The 25,307-nt window shown below is 41.5% G+C and overlaps 2 protein-coding genes across 6 annotated transcripts in view; both read right to left on the bottom strand.

Moving 5' to 3' along the window:
* LOC114551619 (high affinity cationic amino acid transporter 1) overlaps positions 1-6,729 on the bottom strand; it is a 49,605-nt gene extending 42,876 nt beyond the window's left edge. For 3 of the 4 annotated variants that reach the window (XM_028572628.1, XM_028572647.1, XM_028572641.1), the window contains exon 1: positions 714-845. The gene's annotated coding sequence lies outside the window, so the exon portion shown is untranslated. Of the gene's footprint in view, positions 1-713; positions 846-6,656 lie in introns of those variants that run through there. The other variant, XM_028572633.1, reaches the window with a different exon arrangement.
* A 2,269-nt stretch (positions 6,730-8,998) lies between these two features.
* gbe1b (glucan (1,4-alpha-), branching enzyme 1b) overlaps positions 8,999-25,307 on the bottom strand; it is a 144,215-nt gene continuing 127,906 nt past the window's right edge. For both annotated transcript variants that reach the window (XM_028573736.1, XM_028573737.1), the window contains exon 16: positions 8,999-11,076. In XM_028573736.1, coding sequence (XP_028429537.1) covers positions 11,014-11,076 — 63 coding nt within the window. In that variant the 3' untranslated portion in view covers positions 8,999-11,013. The remainder of the gene's footprint in view (positions 11,077-25,307) is intronic.

The raw sequence follows: 25,307 nt of genomic DNA, 5'->3' as shown, positions 1-25,307 counted from the left end.
ACTGTAGTAACAAAATGCATTTTTCAAACGTGTGTTTTTAATCATCAAAGTCTTCATTTTCTACCCACATTAACATTTTCATGATTTTTGTCATCGCTCAACTTTGTTAAGCCATAGAAAACTTGATAGCACGGATGAAAAATGGACAAGACGTGTCATGTATTTACAGTGTGGGTTCATGGGAGTTCGGCGGCCCACACAGCAGCACTCAATGGTGGAGACGCCACTCGCTATAAAAGGCAATGTTTCTGCTCGGTCTTTTGTACCCCCACCCACCCACACCCCCACCCCCACCCACACACACACACACACACCTACTTCAGACCCGCTTTTATAATAGTTAAGATATTTGCTTCAGAATCCAATATGAAGTCCGTATGAAGAGAAAAGTACACTAGTGCCCTTTAATGCTCTCAGGTTATATTGCATCAGCCGGTCCTTCCTCCCTTCCTCCCCGCTCTCAGACCCATGTGCACCGCTTCCTTTTGGAGTAGCCTGACGTTACCATACGGTCTATGGACGTTACCATCTGCAGGATACACACACACACGGCCGGGAAGCTATGCTAGCACGCAGTTGCTTTCCCCTCACAGACTGTGGAGCTTTCCTCCCCTTTTACTACAAACAACTGCAGCCTAACAAATGTGACCGTTGTTCAGCAACAACTTTAGCTCCAAATAAAGAGTCGAACTGATTAACTTTAAAATTCTTACCTTCCTTAGAAAGACGCCAATCACAAGTTTGCGCGACTCAACTGCGGACAATGGCCCCGTGCCACGCTTTCATCAGTCGGAAACTTGACAGATGGTTTGGTGGGAAGAACACACACAAACACACACATACATACATACATACACACGCGCGGGCGTATACGGAGGTCCACCCAGCTGTCTGTGGCTCCACCCTAATTATTAACGAATATCAGATTCTAAGTCTCTCTTTCTGCAGGCACCACCTGTAGCCACCAGGTGGCGCTCTTTACAAGCAAATGGAATGGCCCTCCAGCCGCTCCTGTGCATCTCTTTGAGGCATCCTGGAGGTGATCAGAAACAGCAACATACCCTGCAGGCAGTGCCTGAAATGGGCCAGTAGGCCTACTCACCTGTACGGAGTAGTACAGGAACTTGTGATTTTTCTTCACATAAGTAGGCCTACATTTACATTTATTGAGTTATTAACACTGTTATTAATAGGATTATATTAATATACCATTTATCAACATGCTATTTCAGAGGACAGGATTTTTTGTGGGGGCTTTTTCCCTTTATTACAAGTGACAGTGGATAGACATGACGCAACAAAGGGCAGCAGGTCGGATTCGAACCCGCGCCACCGCAGGACTCAGCCAACATGGGGCGAATGCTCTTACTCGGGTGAGCTAGAACCGCCCCAGAGGACAGGATTTGAAGAATTGTACTTGACGAGAGAAAAGGTTCATAATGAGGTGTTTAAAGACACTGTTTTTCAGCAGTTAAAAGAGAAGTGAGCTGATGAGAATTGGAATAAGCCAAAACTTAGAACCTATAGTTTGATGAAAAATTAGTTTGGTATTGAGAAATATGTGAAAGGATCTGTGTGTGTTCAGTTCAGGTCTGGTATAGTCCTCTCCATGGGCCTATTGAAACAGGACATTGGTCGGGCACTGGTGAGGAAGACAATTTTTGTTTTGTATTGTCCGTACTATCATGATTTAGGATTGCAATTATTTACCAAGGTGGAAGTAAAAGAGATGAGGCAGGATATTCAATCTGTTAGTTTGGTTATTTTAACATAGAGCATTTTTATTTGAGGACGTTTTAGAATGTAATTTATTTATATATGCATATGAATATATCCAATACACATGATGATGCGATGATCATGTCTTGCAACTGCTGAATTGGGGTACTGGCACCTTTTTTTGGTCCAATTCAGGCACTGCCTGCAGTCATGTCTTAATTTCAAATCTGGCTCTATATCAGCATGCATATGTGTTGACATCCTTCCCTGCTGCTCCTCCTTCCTTTCATGGATGCATACAAACAGTGGCATGAGCACAGGATGATTATGGATTGCTTGAAGTTGCAAAAGTCTCAGTGGGGGGAAACAAAAGCTGTTACACTCCATTCTCTGAGTTTCCTGCTGTGGCTGAGGAGCGGCACCATGTCGTGATCCTCTTATTTCAGCCCGATTGTTGATATGTAGGCCTAAAATCGACACCAGGATTTGGGATTATCAATGCAAGGGGATCCTTACAGACGGCTAAGCATACAAAAAGGAAGCCACACCAGTCATGACTAAGCTCCATTCGGCCTGGGATGGAGAGATTCCTACCAAGCAGATCAGTGAGTTTTAGGCCCTGCTGAAACTGGCTGAGATCACTTGGGTATCGGGGCTGCCTCATGATTCCCTTGTTTGCTTGGACGATAACTGCTACATGTATCAAAGCTTGCTAAGACATAATTGGTAAGAGAAGTGCTGTATATGCTGCCTTATCTGACATTTCTAGATTTATGGTTGACTGCTGCTCACCCTGTGGACCAATTGCGGATCGCCTTGATAAATGGAAGTCAGAGCTCTAAGATGATTTTCAAGTAATGCAGTTCCCGTGGGACTCGGAGAAGGAAGTACTTCATGAGAAATGCTTGCACGCTCCCCCTCGCCAGATACCGCTGCGTTTTGCTTCTTTAGATCATTTCTGGTGGATCCTTTCCCACCCAATGAACTTATATTTGGATTCTGTATGAATGCAGTTTCTGCTGGTGTTTCACAGCTCTGGTTCTCAGGAGCCTGAGTACTGATGGTTTTTCATTCAAGCTGCTTAATGAGGACTGAACAGACATGAGATACCAGGAGGATGCATTTAATCAACTCGTACAATAGAAAACAAGTGTCACTTTGGGTCCCAAAGATCTCCATTGGAACCAGTGTGCATAAAGATGAAAACCGACTGCGATGACAAAAAGAATATCAGCCCACTCTGCTGGGCCTGGCAACAGTCCCGTCTCCTCTCCTCTCCCAGATGCCAGACGGCCTGATTCAGGCACCGATGATCTTTACAATCACAGCAATCACAATGAAAGTTAAGATTCACATCAGTTTGACCCAGGAGGAACACGTATTCCTCCTTCTCAAGCGTTTGATACAAATACTCCAATGACAAGATTGATATCATTTTCATCTTCACGCTTTCGACAAAGAGATAGCTCGGTCGCATGGATTGCTTATAGCACAAACCACGGAAGCCTCTGTAGAAAAAAAGAAAAGACAGACACCACAAAAACTCCACATCTACAGTACTCCCAGTGTGTGCCTCTCATGTATTACATTTACATTCGAGTCACAGAGATAAGCATCCTTTTTTTTCCCCCCCGGAAAAAATAAATAATAAATAGCCTACCTGGTGATCTTTGAAAAAACAGAATCCTCAAATACCCTTCCAACCATCTGTATAAAAAAATATTACACACCAGAAAGATTTTTAACCCGTGAAACAGGTTTCTGCAATCCGAATAAAAATAGCCACGAATGACATCTGTTCATGCTCAATTTCTATGACGTGTTGTTATCAGTTATATTTGTCTATATTGTATTATTTGAAGATAAAGGATGTTTAGCTCTGTGACTCCAATGTAATAATATCCTCTGGTGCTACGGGGTGATGGATGTTTTGAAAAATGTTGCAGCCCATGCCCTTTCATTTTTTCATGAAGTACTTTCGTTACGCCCTTTTCGTGTTCCTGACACTAAAACTACAACGTTCAGATAATCAAGGCTCCTATGATTTGTCCCATCTAAATGTCTTACGAACCAACACAAGACATTATTATTATTTTTGACCATATTATATAGGGGGCTAAACTTATGAAGGATAGTGTCTGACCGTCGAGGCAAATACAACTAATTTTAAAAGCACAGGTTCTATATTGTGTGCACCAAAGACGAAGAAAGTGGATCACACCACTCCAGTTCTGAAGTCTCTACACTGGCTTCCAGTGCCTCAAAGAATTGATTTCAAAATACTTTTGCTGGTTTATAAATCACTAAACGGTTTAGGGCTAAAAATACATTTCTGATCTGCTACTACACTATGACCCACCCAGACCTCTCAGGTGGTCTGGGACAGGTCTGCTTGTTGTCCCCAGAGTCAGAACTAAACAGGGGGAAGCAGCGTTCAGTTTTTATGCTCCACATATCTGGAACAAAGTCCCAGAAAACTGCAGGTCCACCGCAACTCTCAGTTCTTTTAAATCAAAGCTAAAGACCTTCCTTTTTGATGTTGCCTTTCTTTAAATAATTGTTCATTTCTTATACTGCACTGTGAATGTTATTCTTGTATTTGATCTGTTTTTAATCTTTTAATCATTTTTAACTGCTCTTTAATGTTTTATGTAAAGCACTTTGAATTGCCCCGTTGCTGAAATGTGCTGTACAAAAAAAGCTGCCTTGCCTTGCTCCAGGCGTTCAAACCCGCAGGCTGGGATTGTTCCTGAAAACCACCGGCTAACTCTCTTCATCAACAACGAGGAAGAGCACACATGCTTTTCTTGACCGTTCCACATGTTCACGAGTGGACAGAACAAGAACTCTTATGTGTAAGCTAAACTTTATTAAGGTATGTGCCCAAGTGACCAATGAGAACAAAAAAACGAAATAGTTCTCAACATTAATAATGTATTGTTGAATGGACTCAAAAAAAAAGAAAGAAAGAAAGATGAACTCTTAACATTTATGCTTGTGTTGAATCAAACCTGACAGGTAGTGGTTTCACAGAATTGCCTTCCAGGTATTCTCCTGGCGTACATGCTGTTTAAACAGGGTTTTCAGATACTGGTTTTCTCTGCTGTTTGAGCACTCCAATATCACGCTGAAAGAAAGGGAGGTCATCGGACACCGTACACAGTGTAGAGCCTTTTTTATCAAGGCATTTGCCATTCAAATCTTATTGCTTTATACTTAGTCTCGCATTGCCAGACCCATCTCCACAGCGCTGTAGAGTAAAGTCTGACTACAGCACACACACGTTCTAGGATAGGATAAATAAACGCTCATTTCTTGCATGACTGACTCTTAGCCCAAAGTTTGTTGGTGCTTCCCTAAGCGAACAGAGTTTGAGAACGGCAACACACAGAGAGAGCGGAAGGTGAGGGACACCGATGTCAGGCAGGCAATTATCCTGGAAATGTACTTCCGTTGATCCGGACTACTTGATGCTAGACTTAGTATTCTAGTAATAAATGACCTTCAGCGTTTGTTCCTTGTTTTCCTACTTTACCGGCAGATATCATGTCACATGACCTAACAAACATCTCACTTATTAATGTCATTAACTTAACTGCTCCCTCTGTTGGGATGTATTTGATGTGCTGGGGGTGGATACTTTTAAATAACCCCCCGTGTAGCTGTATTGTTTGAGATTGCCTGAAGAAAGGTGTCTTGCCCGAAACATCCATGTGGCGATATAAAGTATTCATTGGATTACTGTCCTAATTGCCTTCATATATTATTAACTCATGTACCTACATTGTGTAATTTGTTTTAGTTGATTCTTATAAAAAAAACTTTGTTCTTTCACAAATATGCGCTCATTCATGTGGAATTACTTCCACCAACTAATCAAAGCATTCTCGTAAGCGTAGAATCTGACATTCAGAATCATTCAGAATACAGGGAAGTGAAAAAGAGAATTAAAACGACAACGCGACAGGCAAAGCAACAAGACCAAAGTTTATATTGGAGTGGCTAGAACAGCTGCGTGTAAACGATGGAGATACTAAGAGCTAATTTCGGGTTCGGCCACCGTAGGAGTTAAAACACGCTCGGAATGGGAAGGGCTAGAAAGTAATATTCAGTTGGTAGTCATATACAATTTCACCGCTAGATGGGAGAAATTCTTACACAATGTAGCTTTAACATTTTTAATTTCTTAAGTATTTGTCTGAACATAGGCCAGCATTTATCTGGAAAGCTCAAGTAACAGAAGAATAGAATGGAATCGCAGACATTTTGTATTTGAGCTGCAGCAGCGTGCATGGTGACCAGTTCAGTCCCCTAGGTCAGACTCTGAAAAACATCCTCTTTGTGCAAGTCAGATCCCCAATTCGGACTTTGACAACTTTGCGTTCTCCAGGATCCTCCCTCTAGGCATCTCTATCCTTGTGAGCCCATAAGAAATACAGAAAAACAAACCATAACAACACAGAATATGCTGTGTGCTTTCAGGGTTACTTGAAAATCTCATGTACCGCATGTATTATATATGTCCTGGATATATATCTCACGGCAGTCACATCTCCAGGGTGTGCACTCAACAACACAACACCTGTAAAATCCAGTGCAGCATCTAATACTGTGAGGCGTACAGTTGGGTTTGCTGCAACGGTTTCAGAAAGGTGATGATTTAACTCCGGTATGGTCTGAGGACATCCTGTAGTTTGTTGCATTATGCTGAGGCGTTTGTGTTACATTGTCTACTGTGTGAACACATTTGCATGGTAATTGGATTGAAGTGCATTACATTGTACAAGCCATCTCCTGTGGCAGCACATGGATACTCATAAGGTAACTGAGCCATTTTTGGTAAAGGCCAGAGAGTTATTTATTTTAGGCATTTGCCTTTATTAGATACTACACAGTGAAGAGACTGAAAAGTTGTCATGCAGCTTCAAAACACTCACCATAAACCCAAGCAAGTCGCCCAGGAACCAGTTACTGAAAATGCGCAGGGTCAAACTGTAACAGAAAAACCAGAGATATAAAAAAAGAAAAAAATCTACAAACACCAAAAAAAAATGCAGAAAATGACCACAGCGTTGAATCAGCACATTTGGACAAAAGCACCATTGTCATCTTCCCAAACTGCTTTCCATGGGGCAGCTTCGCGTTGATGCCAGTGCACAAAGACCCATAATTTAGTGTACGACGCTCAAAGTGAGGATGCCTGGGAAATGGAAACGGAAGTATTATGGTCTGATGAGTTGTCTTTCATCCCCCTTACATCATGTTGTGGGAACCAGTGAGGCGGCTCCTCTGTAGCTCCGTCCCATAACAACGTTTCACAGCTTCCCTGGTCAACAAATGGAAACTGGAAACTTTATGTTCTGGAGTGTACAGTACAAGGTAGATTACTTCCTTATTGAAGTCTGGTCCAGTATTCTGTACACACATGGACGGATTACGAGACAATGGGCCGGCTCCCTTGGCATGGACATGCAAAAGGCCCCACCATCTTTCCTGCGTACTGCAGGAGCAAGAGAGACTTTTTTTTCCCCCAAGACTTTTTTCGTTACACATCTTTTGTAGTTTTGGACTCTTTTTGGTCATCTCTTTGTTGTGATTATGCATCTTTTTATGGTTTTGTGTCTCTTTGTGGTCAATTTGCATAACATTCTGGTTTTTTTTGTCCTTAAAGGCGCTCTAAGCGATGTTGGGTGACGTTATTCTTGTTGACGTTCAAAGTATTTTCAAACAAAACGAAGACTAGCTCCCCCCTCCCTCCTCCTCCCTTCCGTGCTTCAGCGCACTAACCCCCCCCCACCCCAAAATCCTTCTTGTCCGTTATTGGCTGAACGCTGGAACACTGTTTGTTATGTTTTTGTGGTCCAGGTTGGCCACGTTGTTTTTGTTGGAGTTAGTGGAGCCTGGGCTGTCTACAGAGACCCCGTTTTTTTTACAGCGTGTTCAGGGGACCGGCAGCTCGTGGATAGTGAGGAGATGTTTGCTGTATGTGACAAAAAATGTTGTAGCCTAAAAAATGCAGGACGTTGCTTAGAGCACCTTTAATTAACCTGTTTAAATCCACCTCTTTTGCTTGATTTTTGTCCATTTCCCTTTCCCAAAAGGGAAAAGCTTATAACAGAAGAACTGCGAGGCCAAAATGCACGTATGAGGCTTCATTTCATTCACTAGTTTATGAAAATGTGCCTGATTAGCATGTGATTAAAACACAACATACACTACAGCAGTTCAAACATGGGTCAAAATAGTTATTTTGGTCCCGTCTAAAAAAAACGTTTTTGAAAAAATAAATAACTAAAACATACTTTGTGCCACATTATGCAGAACACAACACATACCTTCTACACCTTGTCAACAAGACCTCTATAAAGTTTTCAGTATTTGGTATAACAGCCGTCACTGGTGTGCCAAAACCTCTCCAAGTGATCACATTTTGCTAAATGCTTTTACTCACTTCTATGCTATTAGAAAGAAACATACTAAATACTTAAAATTGCTTTAGTAGTTATTTTGTGTCTCTTCCCAGTTGCTTTATGTCCCTTTTAGAGGTCTTTGTGGTCATTTTGCATCTCTTCGTGGCTGGTTTGTCTCTTCAGGTGACATTTTGCAGGTGGGGGGGGGAATAATTAACATTCTTTAGTGGATTCAGTTGCAATGCAGTTTTCTGGTCAAGCATAAACCCTGTAGCATTTCTCATGAAAATGTATTTACCATAGGCGTAAATCGCGCAGGGGGTCAGGACCTACCCCATCTGTGAGTTATCTCCACCCCAAAAAAACCCTGCTGTGTATTGTAAATAATGTAATGAATATATAATTAAAATAATTGTGTAAGTAGTAACACAATACAAACTTTGCAAATATTGTGTTTAAAGACATCTTGAGCCCCCCCTTTCCTTCCTTGCCTCACAGTGGTTTGGTCCACTGCCTGCTACACACACAAGTAAGTTGGGGGGGGGAAGCTTGCTGGATACAGGCAGCCTCGTACATATGTGGGACCTCCACTGATGGATGAAACTGACAGACAGGCGACAACTGAAAATCCCATCCAAAATGAATATGAACTCTCTGAATATCAAGCCCATAAAGAACAGTTTTTGGTGACAGAGTACCATCGCAATATTCTCTGGAGGATGCTGAAGGCCCTACATTTCCATAAGTGTGCGACGGGACAGAATCAGTAGTCAGAGTGCACATCCAGTTCATCCACAGTTTTCTCGTGGCTCGACAGGCACTGATTTATTATCATTAGTAATAATGAAAGAAATATGCTGCAATAGTTACTGTGTATCAGACTTCAATTTTACTTTTGAGAACAAATGCAGACAATTCATTTTGGCAACGGTAAAACGACAATGACACTGGGTCAGATGAGGGATGATTAAACACTCCACTTCAGTCTCACAACCTCGTCGCTCGGAATTTATGCAAAGAGATCCTCTCTGTGCTTTTTGAGAGGTGGAGAAAGGCATTTTTAAATGGTGTTACGCAAAAAGAAATGACATGTTCATGATACTTTTGGATAAACACAGAATGATGGTCCTGAATTTAAATTTGTTTTCTTCAGCTGCAGGGGAAGGCAGATCAAAACCTGCCACATGCTACAATACACCACTTAAATGGCTGAGAATGTGTACTAATGGTGTAGGTGTGGATCACACAATTACAGTATCCATGGCAGTAAAGCAAGGCATTAGCTTGTATCTATGGTGCCCAAAATCAGCCCTAGTTTCACTTATAACAGCATCGCTTTGATAGAAACGTGTAGAGAATGCTGAAAGATCTCCAAAAGACACCCATTCACGTGGCAACAAGGGACTTGTAGAAAAACATAAAGCCTGGAAACAGATCAATTATCACAGTCATTTGCTAAACATAACCTCAGAAGAGAATACATCTTGTATGAAAGAACATTTTAATGACATGCTGCCTAAATGAGTGAGTTCAGCAGTCGCCCATCATCAGCGAAGATCCTCGGTTCGTTCACGTTTCGATTAAATCGATAACCTTTTCAGATAACAGCTATGGCGAACACAGGATGAGCGACGCAGCTGTTCTTTGAGATGTTTAATCACGAAATGTTTTGAAACAAAAGTCACAAAAGTCAGCACTAATTGTTAAGGGGCACATGTGCAAATTTAGACACCCTGCGTTCCTGGAACGTCTGCGATAAATCTCAGGGGAATGCTACAGTACCTAATGAAGATGGTGCACACAAATCATCTCAAAGTAGTCAGGCGTGTGAGTCATACATGTACAACCCACACAAAATGATGTGTGGATCATCAGCTTCAACTTAATTTCAGTAGAATTCAGCAGAGTTCAAAGAGCCTGGCGAAATACACGACATAAACTACTTTAAAGGGATTTACTGTAGGAGACAACCATGCATTGCGTTTTTGTTAAGGGGAAAGCAAACTATGTAATTCAGCTAAAAATGTTACTTGTGCATTATGCAACACGTTGTGAACAATCCAAATTAGGTGATTTTATCACTTCGCTTTAGCTGCAAATTACTGGCTTAATAACGGGGCCATAAATAACCACGCAAATGCTCTCAGTAGCTGCATGAATTCAAACATTACAACACATCTGTTTTGGATACCCATTAAAAGTATAATAATTCAAAACAGCTTATTACTTTGTGCAAATTGCAATATCTTTATACGTACAATGTCCCAAAATGCAAATTAACAGAAAGACAATGGATCACCAGTGAATAAATACCTGGACGTTTTGATTTTCAAGTGCTGGTAATACTGTATATTACTTAGTGTCTTTGACACAATCATTTTCTTCTGTATTTAAATACAAAATAATTAAACCAAGTACAATTATTTTAATCTTCGAAAGTATTCTTCTTTTGTCTAAGCTTTTATCCAGTCTGAATGCTGGTTGTATTTGGTTCCCTCTGCCATGTGTTTCAGATGACACGCCAAATTCAACAGAGCCTATAAATGGCTGCTGGCTAGCGCTGGATGGGCTCGGCAGGGTTTTAACTTTTAGCATCTAGCTGCTGGTTAGGTTGGACGCTTCCCAAATGGACCAATCTGTAGCCAATGGGGTTACACAGCATCTAAGGTTGCAGATGGTGTTTGAAAGCACACACAAGCTCACAACAGGTTTTTTTTTTATTTTTTTTTGACCCCCACTTAGAAGGAAAAAAAGAGATTTAGACACCAAAAGTGGATTTGGGTGGTGTGCAAGGTTTGACACTTTAAGATGAAGGTGATTGTTAACACTCAGTTTGACGTCGGAATCCATTCTCGATCCTGGTCTCCGTGGAGACAATCATCCTCTAATAACAGTAATCTATCTCCTCGTTGGCCAGGACAATAGCTGTTCTGCAGGGGATGTAGACCTGAGAGAGAAACGGAGACAAAGGGAGGGAAGAAAGTAGGGAGAAAAGTGAGTTGACAATTGAAGATTAATGATGTTAACGAGATCCCCCATTTTTTGGAGATTATCGAATCTTCACTTTTATTCTTTTGCACGGGCTGGCGCATGTCACCGTCGACAAAAGGCCGACATGGCGGCTATGTGAAGGGGCGGAGAAAAACACGGGGGTGGAGGAGAAGAGCATGGTGGGTGGACGGTGGCAGCGGTGGAAGAAGTATTCAGATTCTTTTCTTGACTAAAAGTACTAATACACCACTGTAAACATACTGCGTTACGTTAAGTAAAAGTCCTGCATTGAAAATATTACTTAAGTCAAATGTAAATATCATCAGGAAAATGTAATTTATGTATCATCAGGGAATTTCTCCCATCTAGCGGTGAAATTGTAGTTTGCATTCAAACGAATACTACTCTCCAGCGCCTCGCTTTTTTCAAATGCGTGTTGCAACTACGGTAGCCCTTATGTACCAAGAAGCTATGACAACGTGTCTTCCAATTTTTGCTTTTTTGGCGACAAGAATTCCTTCTCCTGTGGCTCGGCATAATTATGATCCTCCATTATGAACTAAAGGGCAGCGCAGGCTTTCAAATTTGCCGGGGCGGTGACAATCGCCTGTCACTGATCTCCTTCTCCATTTCAGCTGGTTTCAGTCACGTGATGCTAGCTCTAATCTTGATTTTAGCTAATAAAATACTTCAAACACTACACAGTGTACTTTTAAAGTATTAGAAGTAGAATGCAGAAGAATCCTCACTTTTTAGAAACTGGAAATGATCCAACCAGTTGTGTGTTTTAATGGTCTCATCATTTCAGCTGGACTTGTAGGCCGTTAGATTGTTGGCTAGTTTCATTTATAATAAAACATCAGATTTTATAAGCTGCATGTGTTTTGTGCGCAAAAATCTTAATTTGTAAAGTAACTAAAGCTGTCAGAGTAGGGCTGCCACCTCTTAGTCGATTAGTCGACTAATCGGTCGTTTTTGGTCTTAGTCGACTAAGATTTCTTTAGTCGATTAGTCATTTTTTATGCTTATTCATGCTTAATTACTTATTTCCAAGAAACTTCTGAGCACATTTATGGTAAACACAAGATTTAAAGTGGTGCTTTTGCAGGATTAATTGTGGATAAACTCAGTTTTACAGATGGTTAATTAACTACATTTATATTGTGCTTTTCTAGTCTTAACCACCTCTCAAAGCGCACAGCTCTGTCAATTAAATCAACTAATCGATTAGTCGACAAAATCGTATAAGTTTTAGTCGACTAAGAATTTCTTTAGTCGAGGACAGCCCTATGTCAGAGTAATGTAGTGGAGTGAAAAGAACAATATTTTTCTCTGAAATGTAGCGGAGCAGAAGTAGAAAGTCGCATGAAAAGACTCAAGTAAAGTACAAATACCTGAAATTTGTACTTTAATACAGTACTTGAGTAAATGTACTTCGTTTCATTCCACCACTGCTCTCTGCAAGCTTTCAACGTGTTAATGTACACAAGGATCATGTAATTCCCATCATTCCATTTCCGTCTCCTTCCTGTCCCTTTTTAAGCAGACATTTACTGCCTCTGAAATATCAACAGTTAGTGATTTTCAAATTTGTACTTAAGTGCAGTACTTGAGTAAATGGACTTAGTTACACTCCACCAAAATAACCTTTCAGAGGAGACAGGGGACAGACAGTACAGCCTTGATGGGAGAGGACTGTCAAGGTCAGAGAGGTATAATCAGAGTGTGGCAGAGGTGCAGCTCCAGTAAGACCACTGGGTGGCACTGGAGTCAGCACATCTGCAGCTTAAAGTCCTGCCTGGGAGCTGGTCTGGAGCATTTTCATTTCAACTTTGAGCCATGGAGAAAATGCATCATGGCGTAGTTGGTGCTGCAAATTTCTTGATCAGTGACTTAATCTGTCGCAGATTAATTAACATTCAATCACATTCAGAGCTTGTGCGTTGAAGTGGACACTCCCCCAAATGAGCAATCTTACCTAAGGTAGGGGGCAAAATTATGATTAGTTTTTAATCCTGATTTTCAATTCCGAACTCTTCAATCAATGCAATTACGGTGTGTTTCATCATCTCTATATATTGGCTGTGCATCAACTGTAAACGTGAGATTCTGTGAAGATACAATCTGCCAGAGGGCATAAGCTGAGCTAAAAAAAAATCTCCCGAGTTTTGGTGGACTGGAGAAAAAACATGTCAGCAAAAAAATAAGCACCGTGGAGAAAAAAAGAAGAAGGAATCGAGCCTGGAAATGTCAGATTCCTTCTATGTATACAGTACAAAGATATCTTAGTGAGGGCGTTGGTTTGGAGCGGTGTAGCTAATAAAGTCTTTGATCAATCCTTTTGATATTCACAGTGTCGTCTGGAGGCAAGGAGCCACTGTGTAACATTAGTCATTTTAGATTTATGCCAAAAGAAAAAGCCAAGCAGACATAAATGATGCTATATTTCCCAACAGAAAACTAAAAAAAAAAAACCCAAAAAAAACCTGCAGAACTGTAAACAATTCAATCACCCCCTGAACTCTTCAAGCCGCCCCTCGGCGTCAGTGGATCTGGGCTCGCTGTGGATGTGTTTCTTTGGCAACAGTTTGTCACCGAGGGAGTCGAGCAGCCCGGCACTCAAACACTGACACAGACATCGGTGACTAATTAAACAGTCACAGTGGGAGAGTCTCCATAAAGAAGCACGGCAGAGAGAAGGGAAGGCACAATGAATCATTGCACCTGTTTAGACAAAAGCTACCACTGCGTCTAACCTGGAGTATGTCGACATCTTTTATTTCCGCCGAATAGATAGATAGCAATAGTGACACATTCTAAATCCATCTGTGAACAAAGAGCAGCACACAGTCCCAAATGTTGGCATAGCAATTACTGGAAGACATTCCAATTAACATGTAATTGCTCACAGCACGAAGGTGTTAGACATTAGACACGTACATACATACTCTACGTACTGTAAATGAGCGGTTACCCACTCACACTTACAATTCACACCTTGACAGTTACATTTTTTTTTAATCACATATTCCCATAATGCGACATTTTAGTCAGAAACATTCTCAGTGAATTAGAGCAGGGATGCACCGAATCCAGATTTTTGGGGTTTGGCCGAAAACTGGTTAAGATTCCGCCGAATCCGAAACCGAATACAGAATCCTCCTCCCATCCTCAGTCCATTTACACATTAATGAAGTAAACAACGTCCACAGCCTCTAAAATAGTTAAATCTAACAACTTAATGTTGAACAACTCACACCTCCGGCGGAGCTTTTCGTGCATCCCTGTGGAGGCTAGGGGCATTGAACCCGAGTGGACAATGTTCAAAGTTTCCATTGCTGAAGCTGCGGCGAGGAGCTGTGGTCTTAGGGTCTTATGTGCCTCAACGGGCGGTAACCCACGAACACCATGGTGGACACCAGTGGTCAGGGAAGCCGTCCGACTGAAGGAGGAGTCTTTCTGGGATATGTTATCCCAGAGGACTCTGGAGGCGGTTGCAGGGCACCGAAGGGCTGCATCATCGGCTTGCGACCTTCAGCACTCACTGGATCGGTTCGCAGCCGAGTGTGAAGCGGTTGGGATGAGGATCAGCACCTCTAAATCTGAGGCCATGGTTCTCAGCAGGAAACCGATGGAGTGCCTACTCCAGGTAGGGAATGAGTCCTTACCCCAAGTGAAGGAGTTCAAGTACCTTGGGGTTTTGTTCGCGAGTGAGGACAATGGAGCGGGAGATTGGTCGGAGAATCGGCGCAGCGGGTGTGGTATTACATTCAATTTATCGCACCGTTGTGACGAAAAGAGAGCTGAGCCAGTTAACACTGGTTAACACCAGTTTTTTAGCTGGGACTGTCCTTCCTTTGCCGTACCTGAAGTTGCTGCATTTTGGCTGCTGTCTGTAGATTCCTTCATGCACAGCTCGTATTCTTTCGGATGTTTCATACGCTTATGTTGTAACAGCGGCGATGTTGTGTATTGTTTAGGGTCCTCGCCACCACCAGACAAATCAGCATTGCTAATTGAACATGTGCTTGGACTTGAATGGCCTTCTTTTAACTGAAAGTACTGCTAAACAACACTTTTTTCTGCTCACTTTCTCACAGCCTACTGCATTGAACGCTCCACCTACGTAAACACCTTCCCATAATCAACGGCAGCGTCGTTACGTCAACCAGCGTAGCGAGCGTAGTTCAATATCCGGCTGAATCCAAATCCTGGATTTGGTGCATCCCTAATTTAGAACAAATCTTCCGGATTTTGAAAACCAAATGTTGGCAGTTATGGGTTAACCTACAGAATGTTATGATCTAATTTAGATCACGCATCCAGTCACCCGATATTAATCCAAATGTTGCAGGCATAATGTCACACAGTCCTCATCAGTGTAGCACTCATTCTGCTGCCAATGTTTTGTGAAGGCGATGTGCAACAAGCCACCCTTGTCTGTCCATAAAGCCTCTGTTGCTTCCTGATGAGTCATTTAGAGTAGGTGTTGGTTTATCACTTCACCGGCAGCCACTCATAAACCACATTTCTGATCTAAGGAACAGCAGCCAGATCCAACAGCAGTTACTGTACAACAGAAACCTTTGTGACGCTTGCAATTTGTTCCAAGTGTTAATAACAGAGCTGCGAAAACATGAGATGAAGAGAAGGCAAAGCAGTTTGTTTTTGAAGTACACGTACTGCATTAGTAGCGAGTTAGCCAAGGCTATTTTTTTTTTTTTTTACTTATTTTGTCTTCCGAATGTTCATGTTTCGCCTCGTATAACACTCATGTGAGAATTTGGATTTTGTGATCAATGTTCAAACACACTGATAAAGGATTCATGAGGTGCTTCACAGGAATATATCATCCACTAGGTTTCTATATCCTGACCCGTGCTGCTCGCAGGAGCAAAGCCGAGCTATCTGTGCACCTAAAGTCTCCAGACATGTCTCTGTTTGGATCCATTACTCACTTAACAAGGATCCACTCCCTGGAAGCACTCCTGTGCATGTACGTTGACCAAGGATTTGACTGGGTAACAACACAACTCTGACTTCGATGTTTAATTGACTCAAGACTCAATTAAAGGATATTATCGGTTTCGGTTGTTTGCCTATTCGTCCCCGGTTATCACCATGTCCACTGATCAGCAGTTAATTTATTGAATATTATGTTATCGAGACAAATAGGAATAACAGCCCCACATTAAGAGAGCACGATACAGAATTATAACAGTGTCTCAGTCTTTGGTTTACATGAAGATTTACACTACAACAATGTGAAAAGACAACTTTAAAATTGTGTTTTTATTATCTGACACAAAATGGATGAATGAAAATATATCAGAATATAAGTCATGTCAGGATGATGCAAGTTCCTACCTGTGTACAGTGCATGTTTCATACAGTATACACAGTATGTGGAAGAGGATTTAGTAGTGCTGTGCTGTATATATGTCACAGTTTTACTCCCTAAGTTCACACGTCACCATCAGGCCTTAGATGTTTCTGATGGAAATGTTCGCCGTTTGATCATTTGCTACAAGCCTGCTACGTTCCCCTTCACATTTTCTTCCTCACTTCAGCTAAATTTCTTTTTGTGAAACTGTCAAAGGAGACAACCTCTTTGATGCATGCAAAGTTTATCAAAAGGTTTTGAAGAGGCTAATTATTCATCAGTGTTTCTTAGCGTTATGCCTTTGACATTATAACACTCACAAGCCGCAAAATGTGACTAACAGCAAAAGAGGTTAAACCTAAAACCCATTTTCTCACTTGGGAAGTTGTACAGTAGTCCCTGACTACACTAAGTTTTTGTCATGCTAAATGAATAAATTGTAATCGTTCAATAGCAGCAGTCCTAGTTCTGGATGTGTGAGATTCTCATGAAATGCCCTGCTGAGTGTATCAAGCAGTCAGTTCACTAAGATGAAGGCTTAGCTGCAACATTTCTTTATTCGCATAAAGAGAAGAGTGCATTTTTTCATCTTTTTTATTCTGCTTCATGGCAAGCTGTACAAACATTCACCCTCTTCATATTGCTGCGGATGAAATAAGTGCTGACTCTTTTGTTATTACTAACAAACCCCACTTTAGAGAAAACCAGCGGCGTTAAAGAGCAGTGAGCGAGTAAAAAACTGATAATGTACTAACACGGACCAAATCTGGTTCATTGCCAAAAGTGACCATTTAACTTTACACACACACACTGTATGTCTAATATATCTGTATCATCATAGCCATAGTCTGTTCATAGCCTGTACATACCTGTAGTAACCTGTATACACTCATATAGACACATATCTATATATTTATATAAATATTTAAATATATTTCATACCTTGCACTCTGTATATACTGTAGCATATGTTATTTAATCACTGCTTAAAGGTCCTATGACATGCTGCTTTTTGGATGCTTTTATATAGACCTTACTGGTCCCCTAATACTGTATCTGAAGTCTCTTTTATATAGACCTTAGTGGTCCCCTAATACTGTATCTGAAGTCTCTTTTATATAGACCTTAGTGGTCCCCTAATACTGTATCTGAAGTCTCTTTTTATATAGACCTTAGTGGTCCCCTAATACTGTATCTGAAGTCTCTTTTATATAGACCTTAGTGGTCCCCTAATACTGTATCTGAAGTCTCTTTTATATAGACCTTAGTGGTCCCTAATACTGTATCTGAAGTCTCTTTTATATAGACCTTAGTGGTCCCCTAATACTGTATCTGAAGTCTCTTTTATATATACCTTAGTGGTCCCCTAATACTGTATCTGAAGTCTCTTTTATATAGACCTTAGTGGTCCCCTAATACTGTATCTGAAGTCTCTTTTATATAGACATTAGTGGTCCCCTAATACTGTATCTGAAGTCTCTTTTATATAGACCTTAGTGGTCCCCTAATACTGTATCTGAAGTCTCTTTTATATAGACCTTAGTGGTCCCCTAATACTGTATCTGAAGTGTCTTTTATATAGACCTTAGTGGTCCCCTAATACTGTATCTGCCTTGGTGCAGAATTACAGCCACTAGAGCCAGTCCCACAATGAGCTTTCCTTAGTATGACGCTAACTACATTTCGTTGCTATGTACTTGTGCCATTTGCAATGACAATAAAGTTGAATCTAATCTATTCGAATATACTGTATACTGTTGTGTAAAATCTTTTTAAGTACTTATTAAGTATTTCCAGTGAAATTTTATTTTTGAAACGGAAACAGCAAGACAGCAACACAGCCTTCAAATTACTGCCCCAATACGCAGTGTTGGAGCTAAAATTTTTTTTTTTTTCAATATTAACTTTAATTTTGATAAATTGTACATAAATGAAGTGATATTTACAGTTAACACAGTTTACAGTTACATTTTAACCATTTGTTTAATGATATTGACCATTTATTTAAAGATAGTTTTAAAGCTCCACATAATCCTGTTCCTTCCTGTAGACTTAAAGGCACCAGTGAGAGAGCTGGCCTTGTAGACTGTGAGCAATAGCATAAGTTATTTTCGCTAAAGAAATTTCAGCTCCTCATTTGTTTATTTCTCTCAGATAAAGTGAAGAAGGCTATAACACTGTGTGAACCGTATCTCTTTCTGTCTCCTGAGATAAGCAGGTGTTTAGTCTAATGTAGGAGACACAGGAGCAGAATGGAAGGTTGTAAAATCATCTGACTGTCTATGGTATTTTTTAGAAAAGTGGCAGCATGCTAAAGATATTTGAAGAGGGGTGGCTTAACGAGAGTTTCTTCACTATAAGATGTTTTGATTTTTAGGTTTCTAGTTAGGAAAGACATTTTCAGTTGTTCTGCGTGTACCTTTGAAACTGTGTTTTCTCCATTTGCAAATGTAAATAAATACTTAAAGACCAAACTTTGGTTTAATTCTCAAACGGTCGTTATTCGTTTTGATTTCATCATGAATATCACTAACTCTGCTGCTTCATAGGAAAACTTCCACCACAGTGGCATATCGTCACAGCCTTTTGACAATCAGCTGATTAAGGCAGCAACTGCATCAGCTGGTGTAGAAGAGCCTAGCTTATGGCTAGCTGTCGTTCAGTTTGGGGCCTTTGGTTTGTAGCCAGACGTTTTTTTGACTGCTGCTTCAAGTGCCGCTCAGAACAGTTACGTGATTGTGAGTTGTTTTTTGGTATATCTTTTATTTTTGCTCTGCGGTCAATGCTTGTACACCATCTGGTAAGTACGGGTCATTATTTTGTGGAAAAGACGAAAACTTATCAAATTGTGCGTTTGAGTGATGAAGAAAAATAAATGTGAAAACAATGGCGCATTCCAAAGGACAAGAGGGATCAAAAAACGTTGTCAGAAAGTTGCTCCCACTGTCAGCATTGCTCTGTAGAACTTGTTTACCATAGGTGTTTGTTTTGAGGAGGGGTGGGGGGCATTTTTCTCTTTATAGATGTTTTTTTTTTTTATAATGGAGAAAAAGACATGACTGAAAGAGCTAAAGTGATGTCACATGCAGTAACAACAGTCCAGTAGCACATTTATAAATACATAGAGCGTTGCCGTTACATGATGTTCGCCACAGCCTGCCGAGCCAAACTCTGCCGGCTTCATCCAATTACGGGCATTCTTTCTCAGTCTGAGGAGGGATGCATTCTTGGAGGATATGAGAGTTTCTTATCGCTCGGTAACGAGGAAGCTGGAGAACTGGCGGACCCATTAAAAAGACAGGCGAGTTTGCGCAACCTTTGAAAGCAACAGTTGTTAAATAAAACATGGATGATGTGGGCAACCTTTTTCGCAGCCCCCGCAAAGGCTCTTGTCTGATTATTCTTGTCATAACCAGGTAGGTGTGAGGAGGAGGAAGAGGAGGAGAAGCATCTTTATGCAAGACTACAGTCTCCCTGTGCAATCTCTATGAGGGTGCCTATGAAAAGAGCTACAGTATGTGCAGAAGCCCCCCCACGCTGCCCTCTCCCTCCATCCCTGTCAGCCCCATTCCTCTCACTCCTTTTCATTCCCCATTAATCCATGATGGTGCCAACATTAGCAGATGACTTGTTAACTAAAGTTCACATTTTGGCCGAGAGGGACGTGGGTGAAGCAGCGGTGTTTGAATTAATACAAGATTTAAGAGAATGTGGAATTTGAGTCCTTATCTGATGAAACCTCAGCTAATATGACGGAGGATCGCTGTCTGTGTGAAAGAGGATGAAGCTTTTTTTTTTTTAAGGTTAAATAATGCTGAAGCGATGCTCTAAATAGCAGTGTGAATTTCCCTAACACATTTTTGATGCATTAAAGTGCTCCATCCAACGCTTAATATACATGTAAAGTAAGATCCTATATCCATTAACTGGAACCCTTTTGGGTATTGATCAAAAGGAGGTTCAAGTTGAGTTCAGCTAAACAACCAGCGTTTCCGGTGCCATGTCGACTCCAGGTCCTAAGTGAAACAGCTTAAGTGTACAGCCTCCAGCTATTTATTATTTGACTAAACAAACTGGGAAAAAAAAGCACAGAGGGAGACGAGGACTGGGCAGACCACTTCACAGACATCACTGTCCTCACGCATTAATTGGATTCATTAACATAAAATCTAACACACGCAATCAGCCAAGTTACACTTGGAGTGTTTGTGTATCGCTGCAGATCTTCACTAATTCATCCCTGAGCTTATTCATAAACATCTACTTGCCTTTTTAGCTTTTTAATCAGGAAAAAAAAAAGGAGGCAAACTTGAGGAAGATCCTTGAACACTGCTTAAAATACAGCGTTTCTTTCCATATTTCAAGGACCGACCTGTTTCATGCTATTAGCCCAAAGCAGTCTCCATGATGGAAGCCCAGTGGTTCATTCTCCCAGATATTTCCCCCCCCCCTCCATGACGCCCTGTGAGTTTAAGAGGCAAGCACATAAAAAAAGGTTAAGTTCTAACACCATGAATAATGCACATTGTTTGCCGGAGAATCGAAGCGAGCTGTAGATATCAGATTCACACAACGCTCAATGACTCCAGGATAGTATGAGCAAAATGCTTAGAAGCCAACTATAATATTCACAAACAATGGATACCAAACCCTGATAGACATATCTAGCTTTTTTTCTTACTTTTTCACGCAGCCACATTTGATCATTTTCTGGATTCTGCATTAAAGGCTAATCATATTAATGAGGAAGATACTAAATTATAGAGCAGCGGTTAAGCTGAGAGGCCCAGACCAGGGAGATGGTGGCTTTTTGCCAGAACAGGCAGCCCTCTTTCAACACACTTAAAGCTAATTAGAATGGCTCGAAAGGATCCTCTCACTACAAACTTCATTTCAAGCTAATTAAATTGATTTGTGAAATCAAACAGCAAACATAAAAAGGACAAAACATTCATACACTGACAGCTATTTCATAAAATTTTGTAACTGCTTACAAGCAGGTTGAGTGTACATCTCTTTCCCTGCATAAGGAAAACACAAAACCACTGCAAAACCATCAATAACCACCTGATCAATGCAGTGTTGGAGTACTTGAGTCCTGGGGCCACATGTATCAACGTTGCGTTCGCGCGGAAAGCTTGCGTGCGCTGGTTTTCACACACAGTGTGTGATGTATAAAAATGTAACTTGACGCGAGAATGTGCGGGCCGTCACGCAAACTCCTGAGCAGACGTGAGAATGTGCAGGCCGTCCACAAAGACTTGTCTGGCTCTGTAACGTGGCGAATTCTAACTGAAAAGTGCCGAAACCCTAGCCTGGCTCCGCCCTCCTACGTACTTTCGCTCAATTTTCATTTTCCTTCAGTACATCGTCTGGGTTTGCGATATATTCACGGGATTTCTCCGGACAAATCTTTACCGGTTCAATCAGCGAACAGAGGGAGTGGCTGAGAACGATGACGTTGAGGTTGGGCGCTAGTTTGAGTTGTAGTTCCGTAATGGCAGCGGAGAAAGATGCGAGCGAAGCCATTCGGTCCGTTGTGGCAACGCTGCCGAATATCCAGAAGTTAAAGCCCGAGCGACAACAGTCTTTGCTGAGTTTTGGTGGTGGCCGTGATGTTGTGGTCCCTCCTCCCCACGGGGTTCGGGAACGGTTTGATTTTCCAGCTCGCTCCGTTAGTGGTGAAGGAGTTGGCTAAGGCGAACGCTAGCGATGCTAAGCCGACGTCACGACCAAATGTTAGCGATTGGTTATGGCCGATCCAGAGTGGCTCTGGGCAGATCCAATAGTTTTAAACTTCAACAGAGTACCCGCCTTCAAGGAAGTTAACACTTGTTAATGCAGAGTGGCCAGACTCTCTAGATAAATGAAACGGACCAGAGAATGTACTAGGGCTGGGCGATAAAACGATAACGATATGTATTGCGATAGACACATAATCAATATCAATAGAAAATGCGGTCGATAAAACGTTCGATAACTTGTTTTTCTTCATCAGAAGAAACCAGAGGTTGTGAAGCAAGTTTGGTTGCATGAACAAAGGCCCTCACTCTCTGGCAACCTAGCAACGTAGGGAGTGACACTCTAACAGCCAATCATGTAACAGTATCATGTTTGGTTGCGCCACATCGCTGTCTCGTGTTCTTCTATAACAGAACCGGCGTGGAGTGGAAAGTGAGTGCCGCAGCGAGCGAGGAAACCGTTGATAAAACAGGAAAAGTCAGTATGGCAGTTTTGGGGATTTTATAAGTCTGACCGTAGTCAGACCAATGTCGTCAGACCGTCGCCACCAACACTGGTAATACCATAAACTTGTTTTACCACCTTAACCGCGCTCACACTTTGGAGCACAGCTGTATTTGCCAGCAACGTCCAACAACATCTGCAGCTGCAACACGGCACAAGCAGCAGACCACCATGGAGAGGTACTCTGCATCACGCCTTACTAAACGATACAAACAGCAGACCACCATGGAAAGGTACTCTGCATCAGCGCCTTACTAAACGATACAAACAGCAGACCACCATGGAGAGGTACTCTGCATCAGCGCCTTACTAAATGATACAAGCAGCAGACCACCATGGATAGGTACTCTGCATCTGCGCCTTACTAAACACTACAAGCAGCAGACCACCATGGAGAGGTACTCTGCATCAGCACCTTACTAAACGATACAAGCAGCAGACCACCATGGAGAGGTACTCTGCATCAGCGCCTTACTAAACGATACAAGCAGCAGACCACCATGGAGAGGTACTCTGCATCAGCGCCTTACTAAACGATACAAGCAGCAGACCACCATGGAGAGGTACTCTGCATCAGCGCCTTACTAAACACTACAAGCAGCAGACCACCATGGAGAGGTACTCTGCATCAGCACCTTACTAAACGATACAAGCAGCAGACCACCATGGAGAGGTACTCTGCATCAGCGCCTTACTAAACACTACAAGCAGCAGACCACCATGGAGAGGTACTCTGCATCAGCACCTTACTAAACGATACAAGCAGCAGACCACCATGGAGAGGTACTCTGCATCAGCGCCTTACTAAACGATACAAGCAGCAGACCACCATGGAGAGGTACTCTGCATCAGCGCCTTACTAAACGATACAAGCAGCAGACCACCATGGAGAGGTACTCTGCATCAGCGCCTTACTAAACACTACAAGCAGCAGACCACCATGGAGAGGTACTCTGCATCAGCGCCTTACTAAACACTACAAAGAAATAACGAAGGCAGACATGCTGAGCAGTGTCCAGAAGCCAGGTTACCAACCTAGCACTAAACCTGCAGAAAATAGTTCCTTCTCAGGTTTCTTATATTTAGCTAACACTTTGCACTATTTTATGACACTTTATTAAGCATTTCTTACTTATTCTTTAATTTTGCACCTTAATGTTAAGAGATAATTGTTAAGTGTTCATTGTGATTTTAGACCTGTTTACATTTTAATTATTTGAGTGTTTTCCATGGTTGTGTTGACATTTCTGCTTTTATAACTGAGGGGATTATAATCAGGGCAGGGTTAAGTTTAAAATAAAAATGTTTAAATTTAATATATTTTTCTCCTGGTCCTTATTTTAAATAATATAAAAATATCAATAATTATTGATATCGACCGATATGAAAAACTCATATCGTGATACAGTTTTCAACCATATTGCCCAGCCCTAGAATGTACCAATTTGATGCGTAATTGATCCCGTGGATGATGTGTAATTAGGCTAAGTGAACAAGGTGTAGGAAATGAACCCGGGTTCTTACACAACATCGTTCATTTGTCTTAATCCTGCCTTTTTTATTCCCGCCATGCCAGTCACCATTTGCCACCATGGGGATTTTCTTTCTCAAGTCGCTATTCTTAGACTCTTAGACTGTCTACAGGCTGCTGCTCTGCACAATTTTTCTCGTCACAGCGTAATCTCGCGAGATCTCGTGGGATGAGAGCTCGTCACACCTCCAGCTGAAACGCTAGCAAAATGCCTGTAGCTAGCTAAAAACATTAGCTTTAATCATGTCAAATGATTATCTTAGCAACCTATGTCTACCAGAGAGGACAAGTTAGCTGTTAATAGTGAGCTGATGTTAGCTATGTGTTAGCAAGCTAATTAAGGCACTTGCAAACATAATACTGCGTAGCTTTCTGATTCATCCACATAAGTTGCATACTGTCAAAATGCTTTAGTTTCACTTACAGAAATATAGTTAGACTGACATGTAGAGTTAGGCATACTGAGTGTCAGGATCCCACAGTTTCCCCATTCTTCCTGCTGATGCCTCACGTCTTATTGCCTTAAACTTAGTTATGGGTTCTTTTGCCTGTTGTTAGTGCATCACAGCACACAGCAGCGTTTAGCCATTTTTTGTTGTTGCTTGCTAGCAGAGGGAATTGACAAGGAGGCACTTTTACGCAAGACAAAGTCAATGGAGAGCAATGAATTGTTTTCCGTTGCGGTGTGGGCGGGACCTAAATGCGTTCTGTCTCTACAGACGGTGATAGACAGATGCTTCATCCAATCACCTGCCAAGTATACTTTAAAAGGGCTTTACAGATGGTTCTACTGTATGTAGCAAACCATCTGGCGCGTCAGGTTAATGCAAGATCAAAGCTATGCCCTAAATCTAAACAGTATGCAAATACAATATGTATTAAGGCAGTTAGTACAGTACACAAGAAATGAATAGGAAATGATGCTAGGCATGCGACTTGATAATGCGACAGGAAAAATGCATTTGGACATAAAGCAAAAGGAAAATGTTGGCCCAAAGTTTAAAACCTTCATTTTTTTGTATTTTCC

Source organism: Perca flavescens, chromosome 3 (genome assembly GCF_004354835.1).
Source record: "Perca flavescens isolate YP-PL-M2 chromosome 3, PFLA_1.0, whole genome shotgun sequence".
NCBI classification, from domain to species: Eukaryota; Metazoa; Chordata; class Actinopteri; order Perciformes; family Percidae; genus Perca; species Perca flavescens.
This window is presented reverse-complemented; position numbering and strand designations above follow the sequence as displayed.